The sequence below is a fragment of the Branchiostoma lanceolatum genome, chromosome 11 (assembly GCF_035083965.1).
Source record: "Branchiostoma lanceolatum isolate klBraLanc5 chromosome 11, klBraLanc5.hap2, whole genome shotgun sequence".
NCBI classification, from domain to species: domain Eukaryota; kingdom Metazoa; phylum Chordata; class Leptocardii; order Amphioxiformes; family Branchiostomatidae; genus Branchiostoma; species Branchiostoma lanceolatum.
Genome location: NC_089732.1, coordinates 8,162,013 through 8,187,987, shown reverse-complemented (window position 1 = coordinate 8,187,987; position 25,975 = coordinate 8,162,013). Strand labels below are relative to the sequence as shown.

Genomic DNA, 25,975 nt, shown 5'->3' with positions numbered 1-25,975 from the left:
AACACCACCTGTAATCGATAGTTTCATTTGTCACCTAACCAGGTACACGTTATTCAGCAACGCCCAGAACATTTTTAGAAGGCTAAAACGTTCCCACGTTGTGTTCTAGCCCGCAGCATAGCATAACCCGGGGTGTTCTGAGTCATCTATACACATTAGTTCTACACCGTCAAACATATATGTTAAACATTGTATTTCTTGACACAGCCAGTGCTGCCTCCATACAAGGAGGTTGTTTCTACCTCCTTGCTCCATAGGAAACAAAAACCATAGATTTTCCCATAAACGGATGAATCATAATCATGTAATTTGAGAAGCTACAATCTCCTAATGCAGATTTTATCAAAAATCTTTCTGGGTTGGGAGGGATGGCATTATAAATCTTAGTGGGAGGTCTATGAAGTGCGTGATGTTGACCTATATTAAAAAAAAACCCTCTATTCTGTGCTCCACCCCTTCGTCTATGTTTCGTCACACCTTAAAATTTGTAGACAAGTCCATAAACCTTTACTTCGTGAACTAGCCGATAAGCAGGGAGAAGTCGAATCACCTAATGTTACATACAGGAAATGTTCATGATAATGTTCCCTCAAATTTTTGAGATAGATGAATAAACAAATAGCAAGAGACGTAGCCAATTTTCTTCGTAGTCATGTCTGAAAGGAGATAAAATCTCACCGTCCCTTCCAATGGTATTTTAGGATTTCTTTTGTCATGCACTTTTTTTGGCATGCATGAGCACTTTCAATCTTAGCCATGTTTTCTAAATAACATACATGATTCATAATCTAGTTTCAGAAGAATTGAAAAACGAGATACATGTACCGGGTACAACATGTATAATTTTCTTTGCCATGATTTCAGAATTGTACAATTTTACTCTCAGCTCAAAGCGGTTCAACTTTTCCATGTCCAGATGTTTTACAACACCTCACACACAGATGCACGGCCCTTGGCTGGTGTCCTGAAAATGCCGATTGGCCTACGATAAAAATAAAAACGGCCTGCCATTGGCCATGTTGTGGTTCCCACTCGCTAAATGGAATACTTAAGGCGTCCATTTTTCTTGGCAAGGTCAGCGCTTCTGACCTTCCAAGGTCCCAGCAGGGTTTTCCTCACAGGTGGAACAATTCTAAGAAAACCTTGACATTTTAAGATGTTGGTAGAGTGAGGGTGGAAGGAATACCGCTAACCCTAATGAGCAGAATGTGTTTCAAGTCCAGAATCTTAAACTGAAGTATGGTACAACTTTCAGTGATTGTATCTAAGAAAGTCTCAGGAAATCCATATGCACAAGGTAGTACTTGCAATCTAGTGTTACAGATTTTCGATTTTCTTATAAATTGAAGATGTTAAAGATGCCTTGACAAGGAACGGGAAAGCAGTCAACTACTAGCTTGATTGCCATCCTAGCTTCATAAGAGGCCAGTATGGGAACTACATGTACGTAAAACCAGCTAGGATGGCACCCAGGCTATGTTAACTCCCACAACAACATAAAATGGAGAGTACACAATGACTTTTAGCAACATGTAATTTGGCAAGAAAATGAGCCTAAAATGTCTCTTGGCTGTGTACCTCCCAATTAGTTGCATCATAGTTGTAGTTGCAGATTGTAGGGAGAGCAGTAAATCTGATTGATTGTACAAACATCTATAATTAGCCACAAACTCTTCTGAAGAAGAGTAAATCACACAAAATCCAAAACCCTTCCCTTTCTGTTTACCAGTGAATCTGAAACACATAAACAACACCAGGATTCTTGGATACACTTAAGAGAAAGTTCTCCATTTCTGACAACAGAATGACCAGTTTTCAGAACATGCACAGGCACATGAAACCCCTCCCACATTTTAACATGCTTCTCTATTCCGAACCCTTTACTTACAGGTAACATAAGCTTCTGGTTTCATAGGTAAGTTAGGTGCATGCATATATTGAAAATCTGTGTACACAACATAGACAACACTGTCATATTGGAAAAAGGATGTTGTTATATATACTCACAGTTTTGGAACAAATTGTACAACTCTCTAAAAGGTTAATGGGAGGAAAGTTGTGGTTTATCTGTCCGCAGATCTACAGAATCATTCAGCAATTACTCCAGTTAGAAAGTGCCACTCCATCCTGTAATTAGAGTCTGAACAATCCTGTTGGTCGGGTTCTGGATTGTGTGAGATTTGCCTTCTATAAGTGGGGCCTTGAGGGGGAAATACTATAAATAAGGCGTGAAGCTTAGCAAGTCTTCTTATTAAACCACTTATGTGGTGTAACATGTTACATGGCTTTAGGAGTGAATACAAAATGACATCTCTTTGAGTTGACACATTTCATCTTTATCAAACCCCTTTTGTTGAATTTAAATTCATCTTGGAGAATATTTGACAATTGAAAATTTGAGGCCATAGAGGGATTCATTTCTAGTATCTATCTTGATATGAATTATACAGACTTTAAACGATTTCAGATACACTGTGCAGGGGATATCTATCTCTTTTGAAATGCAAGTCCTTATTCGCAAATGACAGAGAATTTCAAATCAGTTCCATCTAGGAAATTGATTAAGAGCCCAATGGGCTGTTAGCTTCAATTTGTTGATGTTTTGTTTACAAATGGAAGGGAGGAAAATGTAAAAGAATTTCATTTACAAGAGTTCCGAAGCAATCCTGACAGGCAAAATTGACACTCTAACAAGCACTGATTTCTTCTGAATCAAAGTTGAACTGATTTACATATTAGGAATAGACAACAATGTTACTTCAGGACAGCTAAGCTAACAACACCTGATGATTACATTACACAAGAGAAGTAGAGCGCACAAAAATGGCCAGGGGGTGTGGTCACTGACATTTCACATTTCCTGCATACGGCCATGGCATCCACACTAACACCTGTATAATGTACATAATGAACACACGTGTAGAACATCACGCAGACTACTCTTGTATACCAGGTGGGCACAAGGTGAACACTAACAGATTTGACACCTGGAATTGCGACGCTTATCCGACACTCATGTTTGCGGCCAGACAACAATCCCCCATGTGCTAATCAACCTTTGTTCTACGAGCTCACCTGTCTGGTTCTATACACCTGTTGGTCAGGTAAACACAAGGCTATTATCTAAATGGACAACGTGTTCACCTCCTGCGGTTAGCTATCAGGATAGGTGTGAGACATCTGTTGAAATTATTCATGTAACCCTTCAATGCTGTAAAAGGAGCATTCTTTACTATTAACACCTGTGGGAAGTGGTTGTCCGGCACGTCTCAGTTTTCCACACACCTGGGAAAAATACCTGTCACCAGGTATGAGTGTTCCGACACCACAAAGTGACACGTTTGCACTGATAACACGATAACCGATCTGGAGGCTGTCCATCTTTTCAGCGACAGGTATGCAAGTGTTCAGAAGCATATGCAAATATCAATAAGAGGGCCAATAAATTATATGTAATAACTTCTTCATGTTCTAACATAAAACAGTAGAATAATAGGGATGTTGACACTTTACATCGTTGAATCCTGATATACATATATGAGTGAAGACAACTGGATTCACACGCACATGCATGTGCACACACACACACACACTCACACACACACACACACACACACACACACTCAAATCACATTGTGATCAAGAAATCATAACTTAGAAACCAGAACTTGTAACTTGTGGCTTGCACATGTACAAACATGAAAGTTTGTACAAGTTGCTATAACCGCATGCGCATATACAACCAGCTAAGTCCAAGTACAAAAGTTACTTGGCTTTACAAAAGACTACGCTTTCTATGCTCAGCTTACAGAACCAGCTGGATTAAGGTGTAGGGCTTTAATCAATGCACAAGGGCATTCCAATGTCAACCAAGATCTCGGGGTATGTACGCAGGTTTCAAAAGAATGGCAGTTACGGAGTCGTGACTGTGAAAGAGACGTGGTTACAGAGTGGTAACCCAACACAAATACGGAAGTACACCACCACAATAAAGGGTACAGTTGCATGTCCTCTATGTCTTGAACTTGAAAAGCAATGCTTTTTGTTTGGCATAAAGGCAAGACTACCATTTCTTTGAATATGACTATGGTTTCTGTTACACTCACTGGCTATTTGACTTGTGACATTTGGGTTAAATGTGATATCAAGATATATTCCGGTTATTCACATACGCAAGTTTCCTACATGCAATACTAATTCTAGAAAGAGTAATTCAAAACAACAAAGAACTTTTGTCCTTGGACCAAATGCTTCATTTGAGCTTACCAAGAAAGCAGTGCTACCAATGATTCGATGACTTGTTTTACAAAGCAGAGGCTATCTTCGTAACCTGAGGCTTTCTTCGAACTGAAGTTTAGACTTACAAATATTGACTGTGTTTGGTTGTTTGCGTAAAGTACCTACTATATTATACAGTACATCTAGTATAACCTGCATCTCAGCTACCAATTGAGAAAGTGCCTTTCTTATCTCTCAACGACACCGGAAAGTAACTTGTAAGCAAATCAACTGGATCCATAGAGTTAATTTACTAACACGATAATTGAGTTTCTCTACAATGGCTTTGTACCCTTTCCCATGCAACCCGAACCACCCAAACATACACTCTCTCTATCTGCTGGTTCAAGTTAGGTTAAGTTTGCACACCAAACAATGAGAAATCGAAGATAACATTCTTTGCATTGTTGTATGTATACGAGAGACTGCCTATCGCAGGTCCGATCTTTTAGAATCCCAGGTTACCACACGTTAGCGCCGGGCACTTTCGTGCGAAGGTATGCTCTCCACACAATCACACCCCAGCCTGATGCAAGAAAACAAAATATTGACAGCGCTGGACAAACTTGTAAACTGTATAATCAAGAAGCGGGTAAATTCTGTTGGTGCGCGTGACAAGTGACACAGTGCAGGAGCCATAAAGAATTGTACGCCATGTCACCCCTGAAATCAGAGAGGCCCTTGAAATTGACATCTCAAAATTTGTTCAAGCAGTATGTACTTGAGACTCTGCTTGGTAACAAGCATTTTGGCCACATGAAAACTTAGAGGTCATTTCTGTACACACAGTTTCAAACAGAAATCACTTTTCAAACAGGATCCCCAAGAAGCTTTTTAAAAATTGCTGGTGACACAATTCTTATCCACTAAGCAAACTCCTGATGAAAGATAAAGCCTTGTTTATCGCACAGTTTATGTTGGGTTTGGGACCTGAGAGTCAGACATTGGGGCTACTGATGGCAAATATGGCCTGGCTGTGGGGTCAGAGGTCAGCTGATGGATCAACAGGGGTCAAGGGTTGACAGGCGATGATTACCAGTGAGTCTGTGTCTCAAGATCATGTCCACCAGATCCTCTTGAGTCCAAGTAAGAGGTCAAGCTCTAGTCCTGAGGGTCTTAAGAAGTAATAAGAGATCCACAGTTTAAGATTTTGTGGGATTTAAAGGATGCAAGAACTCTTAAGTTACAAAATGCTGGCTCAAAGGCTGAAGAAATTGATTTAAAAAGTTGAATTTTTTCTAAAACTGGACAGGTACATTTGTATCGCCCCCTTTATTTGTGATCCTCCTTGAAATCAATGTATGAGTCTACATATTATTGATGACAGAGTTAGTTTGCTGTGATAACTTACTTTTGGACCAATCAAAAGTTTGGTAATAATCTTCTAATGTTGCCAAACTGTCAGACGTCTTCATATCAGTCATGACATTTCTTGCCAAGGGCATAATGACTAAATGAGTTCCATGTTTCCCTCTCTCTTCTTTGCCAAGTTCCCGGTCAAGCTCCAGGTAAAACTTTTGGATCAACAAAATAATTGAAAACTCAAAAGTCCAAAGATGAATCTAAAATTGGAAAGTGCAGAGACTTATATAGTTACCGAAAATAAGATTATCATCCATTACAACAGCATGTTTTTATTATCTGAATGAGACATGCTTTTTCTTTTATACCATGACAAGTGATACTTCAAGAAGTTGTAAGAAGTTATAAGATGTATAATCGGAGATACTTGTACAACCTGTGGTATTGAAGAGTACTGCTTCACAGGTCAAGGGTCACCTAATCCCATAATTCTTCACTTATCCTCTCTTGTCCTCATTTCACGCAAGGTGAACAAATAACCTTGCAAAAAAAGGAGCCATCATCTATGTACAAATAATTAGTATAAGCTAGATTAAGATTAACTTAATAGGTTCCTTTTTACAGAGGTAGATCAGCAACTTTCTAACATTTACTTTATGTTTGATGTCTGACGGCCTTTTTGGCAAGCATGATCTTTGCTAGTCTCTACCAGACTAACTACGCTGGCTATAGGAAGTATAGTTGTTGCTGGAGTTTGGCAACCATAAGGTTTTATTTGCAGGCGCAGTTCCGAGGGGGAATTGTTAACCTTACCGTGGACTGATTCTACTGGCCAATTATTCATTTTTTTGCCAAAGTCTACGATTCATACCCCCGTATGAAGGCCTGGTGGAGGCTAGATCTTTGCGTGAATGGTGAAAAGGGATTAGAGACAGACTGGTGTGTGCGGAGGCACTGTTTGGCAAGCAGGCCTTTCTAAACAAGTCAACACAATCTGCACTAATTCTGGGTAATTTCCGACAGAGGGGCCGAATACACTCAGACGCGGGGCGTCTGGCATTTTTGAGTGAATTGAGGACAGTGTGACAAAGTAGGGCAGATTTCAGGCAGTGTCTTGCACGCAACTTTGTTCCAGACTTTGGAACTGAGTTTTTGGTGGAACATCATTTCAAGTAATACTGAGTTAATAGATATCTGCATTTTAAAGTGGGGACCTTCAATTAGATATTCAAGTCTTAAAATGCATTATGTTATATCAAGTTCTTGATAACTGCTAGCACAAACTCCTCACATAAAAATTGATATCATCAATCTACCACCCCTTACTGACAAATGGCACGGTCCTGACAACCAACCTATAGAATTTCTGGAATCTGCCTCAACTTCAGTGCAATATTTCACTGCACCATCTAATTCACTGGTCCAGTTAGACCAAAATATTTTCAATTTGGATTTTGGAGTCAATATGACCAGTCCCTTTTGGGTACAAAACCCCTAGGGCCATGTCTAGGGTCAGGGGTTACATAAAGAGGGTAATCTCAGCTGGGCCTCAAAATAAAACCTAACAACCCACAAGGGGGTTGGGTTTCATGAGCCCTGTTTGGAATAAAATCATGTCAAACTCATTCAGGAAAACTCTGTCTCTGTAACTTTAGTAGATATGAAGAAATAATCATTTCAATGCCCCTAAGGCCTGACTGACTGAATGAATGCTTCCCTTTTCCATGAACTGATATCAATACTGACACAAAGCATTAAAGGGTCACAATCACTTAGAAATTTTATTTAGAAATCTCAAATTCTAGATTGTGAAACAAACAAACACAAGAGTGCTTCAAGTTTAACACTGCTTCACCCTATTGGATGACCTTGAAGTACACACGAACCCAGAGGACAAACGCCATTTCAGGGAGGTTGAAGTGCGTCAGTGAAACAAGAACCAGATTTGGTACATGCCGAGACCTTACCCTACCCCATGAACTGACATTTCCTCCAGTGAAGTCACCTTGATCCTAACTAATGTAGTCCAGCCTAACATTTACGGTGAGCAGCAGGGTCGCTTCTTCCCTGCATTCCTGACTGATGTTGCGCTCCCTCACCAAGGATGCTCCTACACATCTCCAAGCAGATGTTGGGTGGAAGATTGTCATGTTTTCTACCTGTTTGGGCTTCTCTGACAGCCACTACTAGGTCAGACCAGCAGACTCTGAAAACATTACGATTTTCAATCCCAACATCTACTTGGGGATAAGCTCCCATGCTAATTGTACTACACAGCAGTTTCCACACCACATCAAATCAAGCTTTTTGGCTACCTTTTCACTACATTTTATACCTACGGTGTCACAGAAATTATTCTTACCATCCATTCCCACTGTCTAATTCCATCCATCATGATGGCAAACAGGACTCAATCTCTTAAGGGAAGAAAATTCCTCTTCTTTGGCTTAAGTTCTAATAAATGTTAAGTGACCTGAGAGAACCCAGCTGATACCCTGGCATGTATAAGCTTAAAACGACAGAGTCATTTAAGGATACTACAGACTGCAAGAACCAAAATTCAAAACACAGAGAAGGCGGCCGCACGACTGTTGTTTCTATTTTGGTTTGTTTGTTATAACTTTTCCTGCTGACCTAACCCTATAACGTATACAAACTTGGTACCTAAAGACCTCAGAAGGGAGAGGGTTTTAACGTTTTTAAGTTACTTTGAAGCACTAATCATAAGAAAAACATCTCTCAGATACAAACAGCTGAACTGAAATTAACAGCCTGAAATGACACTGCGCATACACATATACCAGAATTGCCTACCTATCTTCCCAACCCAATCATGCCTTATAATATCCCTAGGACTTTGTTCCGCAGAGGTTGAAGCTCCCAAAGTGCACTTTACTCCTGCATCTACTAAATTAGGTTTCCTGACACGGAACAAAATTGCCCTTTGAGGCTGGTCAAATTGGGCGGAAATTTATGATGAGGGTCCTGAAGCATTTTAGTTGGAGTACCAGGATTGGGGTTTCCCTAATACAGCAGGCAAACACTCAACCTAATGGCTGTGAAACTCTATCCCCAACAACATAGCCTTCTGCACTGGATTGGAAAAACGTAAAGTGGATGTGATAGACCGTCTAATCAACGCATTGCGGAGGAAATGATGGTAAATGAGGTAACGTGGAGGCATCCTGAAGGAGTAGGTGGGGAGACAGCTCTGTTCCTCTTGTCTTGGCAGAAACAGTCGGAATTAGAATTTTTCTTTCCTTTGTGGAAGTCTCGAGTGGGAGGGCAGAGAATCCGGAGTTGTCCTAGTGAAGTGTCAACGCTGGTGAGGAATGGAATCGTCTTTGTTCCCGGAAAAGAAAAAAAAGGAGTGGGCGAAAACTAATTTGCCGCTAGAGCTTTTTAGGGTTACCTCAAACCTTATCCCTACACACACATACACCAGACTTTCCGTTTACAGGGTCCCGAAGTATGTGTATTGTCTCAACAAAGGGCATTTTTGAGGTTTAAAACCAGCTTGCCTTCCCCCGGCAGGCCGTGCTTCCATGCCGGCTGTGGAATTTCCTACCAAACTTCCTGTTGGTGCCTGGCTGTCTGGACCAACGGCAGCTTTTGGAACTTGGAATCACGAATTAGACAAGCAAATGGCACAAAATGCCTGGTATGACAACAGAGTGATATCACGTCTGGTGATAACAGGCAGATACTGTGGTCTGGAATGGTGGGCTGCGGATTGGGAACTATTCCTGTTACAAATCTCATTAAGGAACCCAAAATATCGCAAATTAGTTGGGAAAGGAGGAATGCATCCCGCAGTGTGGGAACCAAAACACTGCCGATTATACAGAATGACTAAAGAATGGACTTCTGCTGAATTATGCAGAGCGGATTATACAGCGGATTACCGGTTTCTGCATTACTCGAGAACGAGGGAGACTGTTTGCATGAGAAAACAATGAATGGATTGCTCATCAACAACTGTTGGTTTCATCTCCATAAGCCGTATTCATTGCCCCAATCACTCCTCATAGCCATTAAAATTCACAAGCCCACTTAAATGACAGCTATCAATCACGAGCATACAGCAACAACTCACAACCTGACCATACAGTGACCCGTGTAATTGATATAATTGATACTTTATATAACCGATATTCCAACTGACATGCCAACAAGTATCTTCCCCTTTTGGCATCATGCTTCTCCAACATTTCTGGTTTCTAAGCAACGCAGCTACGCAATCGGGGATAGCGAATGAAGTCCTGGGATGCCATTAACCGAAAGTGGGGTCCAAGCTGTTATAGTGGATTGTTTTGATGCCCATTTTAAGAGCGCTGGGACGGAGAAACCTAACCGTATATAGCTCGGCTTAGCTGAACCAAGCCACCTTTTCCTCTAGGAGATCTTTGTAGGACGAAACACGGGGATAGAGAGGAGAAGCAGGCACCAGCTGGCATGTGTGAGGGGTAATACAGTGTTCATTAGGTAGGACAGCAGTTAATCAGGGTGGTACGCCCCTACTGAGCACTGGGGCAATCACGAAAATGAAATTACAGCGAACAGCAAAAAGGTTGCCTCCAGCATGTATTCATCAATCAGAACTTGGATCACGTTGGTGGGCCTTTCTTGTTCTTTTTTTCACATCTTGCTCCCTTTCATCTAACATATGATATGTGAAAGTGAAAGAGTTCTGCTTAATGATAGATAATGACAATTGGCATCCTTCCACCTCACACATGGATCAACATACTTCAAAATTTCTATCAAATTTCGATCGGATTTGGTCTCCATTTCTTCACCCTCTCATACGACCTGGGAGGTAAAAAAGCTTTTTTCAAAACAGCTTTCCTCACAAATTTGGTTCTTTGCACCAAGGAGGTTTGCACTTATACAAAAGGCAATGTGGGTCAGATGACACCAGCTGCAATGGGTAGGAGCTGCATATAGATCTATAGCAGCAGCACACAAATTATGCAAAAGATTCAAAGCAGGGGCTTTATATATAGCAAGGTGGCCAGGACTGACCCTGACACTCAAACCTGTGTATGAGTGTAAGAGCTTTAGTGTAGTGGAACAGGAACTGTCCCCAAGGATAGACAAGGTGTTGAAAACTTTCCCTAAACCTGAAAAGGCAACCTGTACTCTCCCAGCATCCCTGGGGAAGGGGTAGGGTTTCCCTCTTGTCCAAACACTGTGCCGCTAAATACTGCTTTTACATGTTATGGGTCAATCTCAGCAAAAATATGCCCGAATCCATGGGGAGTCGGGGGCAAGGTCAAGAGCAGGAAAGAAAAACAGCAACAACCTTTCATATATAGAGCTGCTACTTATTCCAAACAGACCTTTGAAATGCCGAAGACAACAGGAAGAATGGAGAATGCTGAATATGGAACATATGAGGACAAGCTATCAACTTCATGGTCCATTTAAAGAAGGAGTGGAAAATTCTACAGATGCATTTCGAGTTGCAATAGCTAAAAAAAATTAAAAAGTCATAAAGTTCTGATGAATATGATACGAAAGATACGAAAACTGCCTTTGTTAGAAGACTACATAATTATGCAGTCAGGCTTTTGACAGTTGTAAAAGCAATGACTATAAAAAAGGGGGACACAAAAAACAGGAAATATGTGATGATTGCACAGGGACAGCGAGTGTCATCTCATGCCCACTCAAGCAGAACAAAAACTACTGCCGGTTGGCATGACAAAAACGACGGTCAGAAACTTTCTGTGGCCCAACCAGTATCCCTGGATACCGCAAGTGATATATTCAACTAGAAGGTAGGACATCAGAGATAATGTGGTTTTCGTAAACACTTCCGTTGGCCAGAAAAAGGGAATGGCCAAGAGAAACCTCTACTTCTACTTTTAAAACCCAGACATTACAATGTAATATATTGGTGGTTTCGACCACCAGCAGTTAGGCAAGACATTACCACAAAATGACCACCTGTGGGGTTGGCTAGTCCCACTATTGTTTTACATTGTCCTTCTCCATGTACTAGAAGCCAAAGGGTGTTAGACATTTCAATGCAAAGGAGGGGACACTGCAACATGATAGAACAATAGCAAGGCAACACCTTGAAACACAATAGCAGAAAACAATAGACACTTTACCTGGCTCCTCAGGCTCTCCAATGTTTTCTTCTTCCTGTCCTTCTTCCTCATTCTCCCCTGAGATTCGTCGAGCGAGCTCAGGTGATATCTTCGCGCGGCGCTGATACCACTCCTGCTTCTTCTTCACTGTGATGTTGCTGGGCGATCGCGGAGGGGACAACACCGCCCTCGCGTGAACCTCTCCGATTTTCCCCACCCTACCTCGACGCTGTAACATCGGCGATTCGGCCATGTCAGCGGGAGCGCAAGACGAGTCGCTCTGCCAAGTCTTGTCGCTCTTCCAAGTCCCGGACTCGTAATCAGCCCTGTCCTCGTTTGAGTAATCCTGGGGGTCGATTCGTGGGTCATCCTCATCAGTTCCTCCATCCATCACCGGTCCATTCTTCTTAATGAATCCGTTCGGCGTGTGGCCCTGTCCCTCCGACCATACTGGCGCCGAGTTGTAGTCATCTTCATCAGACTCGTAGATAGGATTGTGTTCGACATAGGAGTCTCCCTGTATGTCGTCGTCCCCCCACTCCTCTCGGTCAGAGGAAGATCTAGAGGAATGATGCTGTAAGGATTCTAGATGGTGGCTACGTAAAGAACGGTCTAGTTTGGTCCAGGTTAACGGAACTTCCGAAACACATGCTTCCCCTTCAGGACTTCCCCGCCCATCTTCTTCCTCTTCCATCTGTTCCTCTTCTTCTTCTGCAGTGACTGGAGTTTTGCTTCCATCATCTGCATCATGAGAATTCTGATTGGCCAATTGTTTAGCCCTTTCTTCTTCCTCCTTTTCCAATGAGTTCAGAAGAAGGTCATACGCTTGATGGTATGCTTCATCTAGTTTTGTTCTGGCCACAGCCAAATCCAGACGTGTTAGACGCTTTCCAGAACAGAGGGCTTCCTTAATTTTCTCCTTGTCCTTGCTTGGAGGGGGGGCAGGGGGTGTCTTGGTTGGTCTCATGCAGTCTTTGGGTATTTCCGGTAAGGGTTTCTCCTTGAGCGATGGCGGATTGAATAAGAACTTTTCAAAATCAAAATCGTCTGATATTTGGTCCTTCTGGAAAGGAATGCGGCGCTTGTCCTCCAAGGAACTAGAACGTTCCGGACGTTTCGCCTTCTGTCGTCCTGAACTCTTTGGGCTTCTACTGATACGCTGCGATGCACTTCTTCGTGGCTTGTTTGGCGTTCTGGTCGGATTTTTAGTTTCAACTGCTAATTGGTCCCCTTTAACTACGCCGCCCTTAACCGGGAGCGTAGCATACTTCTGGGTTGTAACATTCATAACTAGTCGTGTCGGAATCTGCATGATAGCTACAACTTCCGCTAACTTCATGTATGATACGTCAACGCTGTTCACCGTTAGAATTTCGTCCCCGATTCGAAGCAGTCCATACCGATCTACCAAGCTCCCGGCCATGATTCGCGAAACAAAGATGCCATGGTCTCTGTCAAGTCCATTTCCCTATAGAGAAAAAAGAAGAAAATTAGCAATGAAAGAAATAAAGACAACATCCTAAAACATCTATGCTAGAGCAAGGAGGTTTAACCTCCTTGGCTAGAGGTAGCCATTGAGCAGAATAACTGAATATTGATGTTTTTGAAAGCTGTCCCTGTGAGACTTCAGAATCATACCCTCAAGGGTTTCAGTAGAGTGGTTCAAACTTGGGGTCCCAATAAATGGATTCAACATGTTGGTTGCAGTCCTTTTTTTCCATGAATTACTATCTAATCTAGTGTGACCGTTTGAGGCTATGAACAACACATGTGGAAATACCAACCCATTAACTTTTTCAAGAAGTCTTACATAACAGCTGCACTGCATATACATATTGCAGAAAACCTGTCCTAAATCGACACTGCTGGTTTTTACAGTACTCATTTGGAACATATGATTTAAATGGAAGGATTCTTCCAAGACAGTAACGTTGGTGTGAACCGTTTGTTTTTGCAAGGGACTGGGAAAAGTACAATGAGGAAACCCCGTGCCTGTCCAAAAAGAAGATAACGAATTCAAAAGTTGACAGCATTCTTCCCCGGTCCCTCTAAAGTAGGTCATCAAAAATATAGGACAAGGCCGTTAGAAACTGTCCACAAACAATTTTTAAATGTAGTCTTACCTGTCTGATGTAAAACCCCAGCATTTCTCCGGGTGCTCTGGTGAGTTCTACCGTCCGGACCAGGGCTGTCCCGTCGGCGATGGGCCGCTCCTCGGCCCCGGCCACTCTCCGGAGACTCCCGTGGAGCACACGGATAAACATGTTCTCCGGTAGGACCTCCGGGCGGCGCTTTCCCGGGCTCCCTCTTGGCTCCTGCATTGGGATCTGCCCGAGGAACGTCTCCTGCTCTACTTCGTGGATCTTCCGTAGGATCTCGTCGGGAATGGGCGGCGGGGGAGGCCGGGGAGGCGGAGAGTTACCCGGGATGTCCTCGGTGCTGCTGTCCGCTCCCGCCCGCTCTCGGACCGGCTCTGTCATGGTAAAGAAGCGGGTCGGGGGTTAGCTCGAGCACACGGCGGCGGTAACACTACACCTCGCCAGTTTTAGCGCAAATTTCGTCCTCCGCCTCTCCATGCTATGCGATCATGATTACCAACAGAGGGAAACTATTATAGAGGAGAGGAAAGACCACAGGAAACCCCCACGCTGGCTCCTCGCGCTCAGCGAGCTTACGGCAAATTTGGGCAATTTTCAATTCCGACTTGTTGATTTCTAAGCAGGTCAAAGGTCAACGAACGAAGGACGAACCATTTGGTATTGTTGTTAGGGTTGGGAAAACTAAAGGGAGTGTCATCCAAAACAATACGATATCATTTGCACGCCAGGAAGATCATATTACCGAATTGTACAACTTTGCAGCTCAAAGTTATCAAAAGCTTCCTAAATTTTTAACAAGTGTCATGCAAATTTCATAAGTTTAGACAATTTATGCACCTTTTTCTATCGGTTGCTTGAACGATGGCAATAGTTAACATTTTGACATCATAACAAAATTATGACGAGAATAAAACGTTTTATAGATTGCTGTAAGTTATGTAGAGTTTTATTCATGCCAATAACATGAATAAATTATTAGCCACCATTCTATTGAAGTTGTCTTCAGTCGCATATTTTGGGTTAAAACCTCCTTGGAAATACCAAGGAGGCTATTTTAACCCCCTTGGAAATACCAAGTTAAGATTCAAGAAAGCACCCTTATACGACTGGACAGCGACTTGACGCTTATTCGGACTAAAATTTCATGAAACATACAAGTACGCTGCAAGTGCAAGATCGTTTCTCATTGGCGCTATCTAGCGGGCAGGTGGAGTACTGCACACTACGCCCCCATATCGTTGTCCCGGAAGTTGGGACATCGCGTGCGGCGGCGGTCACCTGGCGCGGATCGTGGTTTGTTTTGCGGTCGCCTGTCCAGCTAGCGTCACATCTTACCGATATCTCCTATCACAGCCACAAACCGGCGAGCTTTTGTTTGATGCACTTCCTTCCCCGACCGACAGAGAACAAAAGCCCGGTCATTAGAATTAAGACAACTTTAATTTACTTATCTGTTTAGATAAGATGGAAAGGGAAAACGATTGCTGTGAAAAAGTAAAGACAACATCAACAGGGGCTAACTAGACGTTTTTGTTGTGTACTCCTCAATAGGCTCATGACACTGTGCCTATGGAATTTGTCTAAACAACACCTTTGGCTTTGGATTATAACATATGGCGGTAGGGACTATTGTGGATCTAGCTCTGTAAGTCCCTTGCTAAAAACACACGCGACCTTTTGTGCGATTCTATCGCAGTGAAATCTCCAACAATACTTGCTGAGATGCCACGCCTGGTGCCACGGATTTGCAAGCTTGACAAAAGTATTAATTAGCATTTTGCCGCATTTGACGTGTAAATATTGACAAAACAACAGGAAATTCGCACCAGAACAGAATCTTATGATCTACCAGCAACTGGATATGAGAGAACGGAAAAAGTTCTTGGTGACCGTGGGTTTTTGTTTGGTTTTACATACCGAGGATTATTCTACAGGTTATTCAACCTCGGAGATTCAACCCTCGGACAAAGGAGCCGCAGGGACCAAACGTTAATCCGAGAAGAAACAATCCGGGACAGTGGGGGCTATTTTGGAACACGTGAGCACACAGGTAAATTGTGGTCAGAGGAACTGGGGGTGAACAAATTTCAACAATGAAGAATTTCCAGCACTTTTTATGCCTTCTCAGATAACATGAAAAATAGCATACCTTTCGATAAATGTTATGTCTCGTATTTTGCTAGTTTCCATCCTGATAGATCTAATACATATGAATCATTGTGATCTTTTTCAGATTATAGTAATAGGTTACAAAATGTCACTTTGTTGTTGCATTTGTACATAGCCTGGGATCGTCCTTGTTAGAAAAGAAAGAAAAAAAATTAACTAAAACAACTTCTTTTTTAAAAGACGTGTCATCCACATTTCAATTCTTTGTGCAGTTTTTCTCTACTGCAAACGCGATATTTTACGTTAGCTCCAAATCTGCAGCCACGTCGTTAAAAACATTTCGACCTTGTGACAAGTTTACCCAGCATGGGTTAGGGTGCTGCAAGGTCTTTCACATCCAGGCGAAGTTTTGACACATTCTCACCTCACGTCCCTACAGAACCTGGCAGCTGCCTTCGTGGTAACACTATACCCAACTCCACATCGTGTTCGCGTGTCAAGCTAGGCACCCACGGCTTCAAGGAAGATTAAAAACTAATCTTAGCGCTGAGAAGAAGTTCTCCACAACACAAGACGATATTTCAGAGAAATCCCAGGATCCAAAACCGACATAGTAGCGTTACCATATACATCCGATATGGGTTTGTTTTTAGCTTATAACAAGATTGGGAGTCTTTGTCACCAAGTCTTGGGGTCAGTGTCGATTAATCTTAAAGGAATGTGTCGGAAGAGCGTCCTTGAACAGAATACCTCAACTTAGTTATGTACCCAGTCACTCTAAGATATGACTGGTGCAAATTAGAAAATGCTTGTCAAATTGAGCGAAGCTCGGCGAACATCATTCTACCCGTTTCTTGTCGTCCTGGGGGATATAACGTTAGGACATGTGAGCTCAAGCGTACGAAAACATGCTTCATATATGAATCCCTGAAACAAAAGCCTCTCAGTTCAGGTTAATTTGGAGTTTTCGGACTCTACCCATGACCTAGATGTTAAATTGTGAAGTGTCTCAGAAATAAACGTAAATGAAAACTCACAAGGCGCGTCCCTGGCGAAGAATATCCTTACACAAGTTACAGTCACTGTCAACACAGACAGACGAAACCACGAAAGTGTCCACGTCCAGAGGTCTCCTTGGGAGTCTGAAATTCCCAAGCTGAAACTCCAAGATCTAAACTATCACGGGACCCATCCTCAAGAAAAACGTCTTCACTCAACAACCTCCTCGGAGACAATAGCTTCATTTACAAGCAAAACAAACAAGCCGATGTGGTCTTTGCGGGTACCCGAGAGAGCCCAGTGAGTGACCGTCAGGCCGGCCGGTTTGGACAGACGGACAGCACGTGTGCTGAAATTCTTCTGGGGATCGCCAAAGTTTGCTCGGTCAATCACCCTAATTTGGCGGCGCGATGGAAGAGGGAGGGAGGGGTCCTCTTACAGCCTCGACACGTAAAAAACGAACGCTGCGTTTTTAATCAGAACTTTGTCAATGTGGGACAGAAAAGGGGAGTGGGGTGCACTTGGTGAATTTCCCAACGGACACGAACGTTTTTCTAAAACGTCTTCGAATGAAAGTTTCGTCACGTGCTTTTCTATTGTCATCAAAACAAGGAGGTTTAGCTCTCCTTGCTTGTCTTAAAACAATAGTGTACATCGCCATTTTAAGATTTTACGCGTTTTTGGTCCCTCATCCTAAGTTATAGCAACAAGGGCTGGGGTGGCGGAAGCAAAGCTGTATATCTTACGTCTTAGAAATTGATCGTAAAAGAACCAGACTTAATCATGCCTTCTACCCCTCGCAGTTAACCAAGCGGCCCTTAATTAGGTCCCGGCAGCTGTCGGCATGGTAATGAAGGCACTGAATGACATGGGAAACCAAACACGACAAGACGGAGCGAGCGAAGTGCCCATTGTGATCAATACATCACTGCTGACTGCCCATCACTCAGGCACTGTCAAGTGGGGTCACCTATGCCTTTAAGTTTAACTTCGTGGTGATTTCAAGGCTATAATATTTCGCTGTGGATAGGGAGAAAATTTAGTGTTTGCGGTGGTTTTTAGTTCGCGGTTGAAATAATGGGGTAGATGTGAAGAAGACAGAAGAAGGATTTTTCAACATTCACAGTAGATCTGGTATATGATATCGCTATGCAAGGATACTTTTACAATACAACAAGTGTGTATTAATCTCCAAGCAGATGTTTGAAGAAAGATCGCAACAACCTCTGACCTCTTGCCCAGTCTTCAGCAAATACAACAAGGATGAAGAGTCGACAGTCATTCGAGTAAAATCACATGTCTTCAAGATGTTAGGGATGGTTGTATTTTTTGCGTAACGATGAGCAACATAAAAAAGAATTCTCTCTTGAAGTTCAGTTCAGTGATGGTAGGTGGCGTAAATGCGCCTGGATACCTTTACCTATATGAGAAACGTACTAGTATCACGGACAAGCATTCAAACTACAGTATATGTATATGGTCAGCAGTGATTACAAAAACACAAAATCATTTGAAAAATACAAAAGTGTTCTGTTCTGAAATTACAGAAATAAGCCTTGCTATTTTCTAATGTATGATAGTACATTAGATATCACCTCTACAAAATATTGCAATAAGTTATCATTGCGGCAGTTAAGCCTAAGAATCACATGCTCAGTTTATTGAATCGAATCCCGCAGCAATATAACTTGGACCCGTACGTTACACCAGCCCCTTGTTGTGAAAACCTTCACGCTTTATAAAATCAATGGCGCTTTGGTGAGTGACAGGACGCCGTGACCCCGGCTTGTGGCCGAGTCTGCCGGGTCCTGTTTACAACTGTTACCTGTCAGCCGCTATCTCACTCAACCCAACAGGTCGGTAGGAGATCAAAGGAGGCCGCCCGCACACCTGACAGCACCTGAGGGACCTCCCTCGTAGCCTAGAGTCATCCACAGACCACCAACGTCTTCTCACATTTCTTAAGATATTTCAAGACGATACCTATAGCCATGTGTATGACTCCGGCTTGTTTTGTACGTACAGTATTTTAGGTGCCCGTTTTCCTTTTTACTCTATCCACACTAAATACGTGCAAAATTCGGAAAAGAAACACAATTACAAAAAAGACTGGTACTATGACGTATACACAATATGCTATAGTTACGTTTTTGTCTTCTGATGACCAAGGACGTATTATCAAGATAGAAACTCATTGGGTAGAAACTTCATTCCAAATTAATCAGCTCATTTAAAATCTGTCAATCCTGGAGAATTTCAAAATACCCTAGAGAAATAATATGGCTTTAGAAACAAACTGTACTTCTAGAAACCTTCTCTCTATATATATATCTCCGACGGCGTTTGTGTGTTGAACTATTTGTTTGTATGTACAGTATCTGAATACAAACATCTTTTCGCCCTTGACTAAGGGTTTGCAGAGAGTGGGCATTTCCACTACATGCTACAACACACAAGTAGTTTATTACAAAGAGACGTAGAGAACCTTCGGCGTAAACATCGATCGATGGATACGGTAAAGTACAGAATAAGTGGCGAGGCTGAGTTCGAAAAGAAATAATGGACTGTGTGCAGGGAGAGAACGGTAATCTGATTTAGAGATATCGAATTTCAATGTCGCTTGAACAGGTTGGAAATCTCCCATTTCGATCTCTCTTGTTGGAAGCTGTCTGGAGGTTTAAAACAATTTGCATCCCTTATTGAGTCCTGCCCTTAATACACGAACTATAATTTGATAGAGACGTTTCTTTACCAAAAGAAAAATAGAAACATAATGCCCGTCAACTTAACAGAAAACAGTAATATATTCCAAGCAAATTGCTGATCAAGGACGAAAATACTTGACTGCTAGACCCCATTGCTTGAAGCTATTCAGCTGTCTCAGTCAAAACTCTGAATAAGAAAGCTAAGAAGTTCAGGAATCACCATGAACATTCTTTATCTATGTTCCTGTCACATTCGTCGTAGGTCGTTGTACATTTTTTTTTTACTTCTCTAAGTTCTCTTTATGACAGACAAGGACGACGTGGCACTGCACTCAAGTTTTTCATAACTTATCTAACAGTGCCACGAACAGAGAACAATACACCAATTTCTACACCTGGGTGAGGTGAGGAAAAGAGTGCCGCAGTTTCCCAAGGGCACAACATCGACCCCACATACAAAATTGTGATGCCATAGAAAGCAGGCTGTGGCAAAACCAACCACCGACAAGGATACAGCATTTTTTGTAACAGGACAACTGGATCATCCACGACTATCCCAAGACAAGTTTGCGACTATCGCACGATGACCACACGACATGAACACAGTAAATACATAACGGAGGGGGCTCCAAATTTGCCACTTTTTTTTTTAAATCATATTTTTCAATTTTAAGAGCCAAGAGATGTTTTGGGGTTATCATCATTGAAGTAATCTTAACATTTTCCCTTTCCACCCCAAAGGTTAAAAACAGACCCAAAGTGGCGAATTTACGGCACAGTGGCGAATTGGGGGCCCTCCGTTACACATTCCCGACTGAGCTGAACAGGCTTTCACCCGACCTGGTGGCTAACTTATGTCTTAATTTCCTGTGGTTTAGCCCAGGAGAACTTCAGCATCGCCACGTGCAATTTTCTACTTTAAAGCCAGCTCAGCTCAGCAGATGGAGATTCAGTATAGAGATTTTATCTTGTAGATCTTTCTACAGAGCTCTCACGGTCCGGCGCAGAACGCAATTTTCTCTCCTAAAGTAAGACGAATTTTGTCACTAATTCGAGCAGCCGAAGGGAACTGAAGTAACCAAAGGTAATAAAACACTATCTCAGCTCTTATCTAACTTTTCGCGAGTCGAAGTAGCGCAGGAGCACTTCAAAGAACCAAAAGAGGCTTGGTATTTGAAGTAATGGATGTGGAGAGGAGATTCCAGCGCATGTGCTTTGCTTTAATATATCAAACTTACTTTTGTAGCTTCGCTGCAAGACAAGATTTAGCCACACAAAAGGCACGCCGAGAGTAAAATGAATCTGTGTTGGTCCGAACATCAATCAAGCTGCGTTCAAAGGATATATCATACAGGACGGCGGTGAAATATCATACCGCACTTTCGGTAAGGCCCTTACTGTATGGAACGACATAAACCACTGATCTCAGCAGCCCGTAAATTTGTGGAGAGAGGGCCCTTTTTGTGTTATCTCTGAAAGGCACGATTCCTAGAGATCTAGATCCCAAATGTCAGCTATACATCTCCAAACTGATATCTACATGTATATTGGAGGCATTCACTCGAATGTCTATACTTGAAAAGTTATATGTAGATGTGCTGTATTCTTCGATCCCGGCTTTGAAAAGGATACAGTCGTGATTTGTATTTGTGTGGATGATTAGTTGTCTAAAATGTATAGATTTCCTCAAGTGCACATCCTAGAATTTATGTCTCCCGCATTTCGAAAACAGGCTGAAATATTACAGCATAATTTAGACATCAACAAGGACAATTTTTTCTCCTCTACCTCTCATATTTCTTTGCTTTGTGGTTGTAAATTAAGCATAACACGCCATATGGCTTGCTTTAATTAGAACGTGAATCAAAGTTTGATTTAATTACTTTCTTACGGTTCCGCTTGTCAGATTCTTTTGACATAAAAACATATAAATATCCCCTGCCTTGCGCCAAGAAAGGAAACTTTAATAACCTTATGATCTATACCTATGGTGGCCCAGAAGTAAGATGGAAAAAATAGTAGAAAGAACGTTGTTCTTCTGGGCAAGGAAAGAGCAAAGAAAAAGAAGAACCGACGAAAAAAAGTCCACACATAAGATAAAATGATGAAATCTAAAAAAAAAAGATGAATCGCGAAAAAAACTATCGTACTTCTGGACCACCGTATACTATACATTTGTTTCTCCAAGTCCTCGGGAGGGTTAGAATCAAGAGGGAATCAGTCTTTTCCGAATCCATATTGTCTGATTTGGAAATCCCACTATATCTGTGGTTACCGGTGTGAATTCGAAGAACTCAATATACAGGCACGGGGACGGTTTTCATCGGTGTAAGGTGTCACCTCAACGCGTTACAGATGCTTGTACGATATTGGAACACCGGTAATTCCATTATTATGGACTTAATGGAATGATAAAAACGTAATTAAGGTTAGGTTTGGAGAGTAATGGCGTGTGAACCACGCTCCGACTGGACTCCTTATCCTTATATCAAAACTAAAGCCTCCAGTCGCGGCGGAGTGGGGATCGGAATACAAATAACCACCGTCCAACTACAACCTGACCTTGGACGTGATGTTTCCATTATAATCATTTCGTTCAGCAACTGTGTTCTTTATGTTTATAACAGGAAACAATATCGTTTTGTTTGTCAACATACCAAACATTGATTAAATTAGTTTTGGATATGATGTTTCAATTTCGCTGAGCAACTGTGGTCTTCATGTTCACACCGGAGAACAATGTTGTTCTGTTTTGTTTCGTTTTGTTTTGTCAACAAATCAACATTGATCGAACAAATTTTGTGACTTAAAACTTATCATAGCCTCTTGTTGTGTATTCTTTAACACTACGAGACGGCAACTGTAATCAGAATTGGGGAATTAATTTCAATGAAGTTTCGCATCATCCATCGGAACTAAATCGTTTTAAGTACACATTATGCTCTGTTTCCTTAGCAAGGTTAGCTTGATGGCTTACGTAATTTCTAGACGAGTTAAACAAACTTTACAGCATGGATAACTTCTTGTAGTATTTCCGATGTCAGAAGACAAAATACGTTTTAGTGAGTCTATTTGTCCACCGTGATGATTTTTGTGGAAAGACGGAAAGTCTTGGTCCTCCTCAAAAGTGCGTCTTTAGTATTCTAAGGAGAAACATAATGTGTTTGGGTAAAATATCTGTAAGATACTAGTAGTTTTAGTTTTCTGCAGGTGACCTAAAACAACTTGTTTTGAAAGCCCACAGACACACCTAATACCTACACTTTAGAGCCACCGTTCTCGCAGACGACAGAATATTATAGAGACATCAAACTTTTGAGGCGACGGAATCACTGCATGTGTCGATCGATGCGATATAAGTGCGGCAACACGACCGGAGAGTTGCCAGCAAACGACCTTTGGTGATGGATGGAACAGGAAGGGCGGAGACATTCCCGCCGAGACACCGATCGATGCGAGGTAATGAAGGCCGTCGGGCACGGGGGCGTGTTGAGCCGTAAACCCCGCCGAGACGGCCCGTTATCTCACCGAACCACCTTGAGTGGGACTTCGCTTCATATGCTCCACTTCATCTCTGGAGAGTTCTCAAACTTTCTAACTGAATACAAATATGGGAAAAGAAAGCAAAATTTTCCTCAACTACATTCCTGGCAATATTACAATAGTTTTGATCAAACGTGACGATTTGCCTAGGATGATAACCCGTTTAGTAACAAACCGTATTAAATCCCATATTTCACAGTATTTACGCTCCATTGTTCGCCAACCGTCACGGTCATTACAGCTCTATTCTTATCTGCTCTACGGAGCTGCAATCTAAGACGATGATGAACTCCGCGGACAGAACATCCCGCTGCAGTGAATAGCAGCAGAAACAGATGGGGCGGAAAATCGCACACAATGAAAGGCTGATCCCCGAACGATTAGACGGACCGTTGCGTTGCCGGTGGCGGGGTCGGTACCCGCTGTATGCCGAGATTGATTCGTCAGATTGCCCGTGACCACGTTTTACGACCTTTTATTTTTATGGACGACATCAAGCCCGGTTTGCGACACAAGAGCGTTGCTTTGTGTTGGTTGTATCTACAGAGCGTGGGGTTACTCGGAGTTTTCAATTAACCCCGCACTCTGATATCACTATTTCTGCACTAATCACAATAGCTACGTATCGTGTCGCAACTAATGAAATCGTACGGGTATAAACAAGGACATACACTTAAATCTGTCAGATGTGATTGTAACAGTAACCTGTACGGTAGAACCGCAGCAAATCATATACTCTCAAATAAGATGATTGACAAAAATGCTGAAAAACGCCAAATGTTGCCCCATGGTCAAAGTGTCATTTTCCAGTATTAACAGCAATTTATTTATCTTATTTTCTGTCATTTCTTTTTTTAACAGCGGATGGTTGTAGCCACCACTTGTTCAAAACCGTTCACCTGATTACAGTATGTGCAGTTCAGTATTAGTACGGCAGTCGTACAAAGGACATCACACCATTGAGAGATATCATTACTGAACAGTTCTCGTGCTTTGTACGAACAACTCCATCAGTAGCCTATAGACATTGATAGAATACTGATATGGTTGAAAATTCATGTTTTTGATCGAGCGCATGACAAGGCTTGACAAGTGTTAGTGAAAGCGTCATTCAGCACCAAGGACAGGGGCAGGCGGTGTTGAGGGGCCGGGAGTTACAGAACGGTGACGACAACATGCGATGACATTAGAACTGACATTAAATCGCGATTGAAAACTAAGAATCTGACACGACGGTGGAAATTGTGTTCAGAAATAACAGTATGAACTGAATTAAAAGACGCAAGGTTTGACAAGTGTTATTGAAATGTTCATTCAGCACCAAGGACAGGCGATGGTGAGGGGGAGTTATAGAGCGATGACGACAGCACTGACATTCAAACTCGCGTTTCAAGACTAATACCTTGGCACGACAGATTAAACTGTATTCAGTAGAAGTAATGTGAACTGAATTTAGAGACATCAGCGGACAGAAGCATTAGCGTCATGCTAACCATACTTAAGGACAGTGGCGTCGATGTACAGTAATTGTTATTTGGGACAGAGACGGTAGTACCGATGTGAAAATTACTATGGCACAGATGCTTAGTGTGTTAGTGTGAGCGCTACTTGCGACGGAACAGTAGTGTCAGTGTAAATATCATTCCGTATAGTAAGACACGAGTTGATGCGTAACGTCGAAGGGTGGTTATACCAGCTATAAAGATACAGATACAAGTTGCAGTGTGACTGGTGTTCAGGGACAGTCCTATCAATACGAACCCTTTTAATCACCATGGGCAGAACAGTTAGTAAGGGCAGAGAACAATGTCGAGGTGCTCAGAAAGTTACAACTGAATTGGCCATCAACAATAAGTGTGGTCAGTATTCAGCACCAAGGACAGTCCCAACAACTGTAACTGTTGACTATTCCAGTCCCAGGGACAGGCACAATAACGGTTCCGTGGGTGTACAACTAACTGTGACCCAGAGACGACCTCTTGAAAACAAGTTCCTTTTCAGAGTCCCAACAAATGACATCTTGGCGCCATTACCGCTCCCATAGCTCTTTTGGTCGGCGGCAAATCTCGACACGGGTGAATGTCGGCAAATGCAGGGTCAAGGGAAATGTAATGGTATCTCACGGGCATTCAGCTGGATTGCAGTTTGAGCGAAAGCGATCTATCTATGCACTCTTTATGTACTGTTCCTACCATATGGCTATCTCAGCCGCTTTGAGTTGACTTGTACTTGAGCATTATCTCATCTTGCAACTTGTACATGGCCTAAAGCTGTAGAATCTATTCAAAGCCATGTTCCTCTGACCATCTAAATTGAAATCACAAAACTTGATGTTCCGCTAACATTAGTGTGTTCCATTTTGAAAGGAAGTAGATGGCGGTAGGGGTGCCTATGGGATTTTCAGGATGAAATATATGGGTGTTACGTTGGAGAATATATTCGAACATGAAGGATGGCGACTGAAATGTAGCTAGCACGCGCGAGTGTGTGTGCGTGCGTGCGTGCGTGCGTGCATGTGTGTGTGTGTGTGTGTGTATGCGTGCGTGCGTGAATGTGTGTGTGTGTGTGTGTGTGTGCGTGTGTGTGTGTGCGTGCGTGCGTGCGTGCGTGCCCGCGTGTGTGTGTGTGTGTGTGTGTTTGTATGCGTCCACCGTAATCCAGGACAGACAGTTCAGGATATTTTTGTTATCGATTTAGTATGTCCTTCCAGCGCCGCAATTCCATTAATGATTTGCGAAATGCTATACAGCTGTAATGGTACATATTCTATAGGGCATAATATAGACGACGCCTCATATTTTTTCCACAAATATCCAAACTAGGAACTTCACTTGGGGGCGTG

The 25,975-nt window shown here is 42.4% G+C and overlaps 1 protein-coding gene across 2 annotated transcripts in view; it reads right to left on the bottom strand.

Annotated features, from left to right (window-relative positions):
* The window catches only part of LOC136444603 (rho GTPase-activating protein syd-1-like), a 65,844-nt gene that overhangs the window by 32,358 nt on the left and 7,511 nt on the right, over window positions 1–25,975 (bottom strand). Inside the window, exons 1-3 of one of the 2 annotated variants that reach the window (XM_066442230.1) lie at window positions 16,924–16,940; window positions 13,802–14,151; window positions 11,700–13,146 (exon numbers count right to left, since the gene is read on the bottom strand). In XM_066442230.1, coding sequence (XP_066298327.1) covers window positions 11,700–13,146; window positions 13,802–13,999 — 1,645 coding nt within the window. In that variant the 5' untranslated portion in view covers window positions 14,000–14,151; window positions 16,924–16,940. Of the gene's footprint in view, window positions 1–11,699; window positions 13,147–13,801; window positions 14,152–16,923; window positions 16,941–25,975 lie in introns of those variants that run through there. The other variant, XM_066442229.1, reaches the window with a different exon arrangement.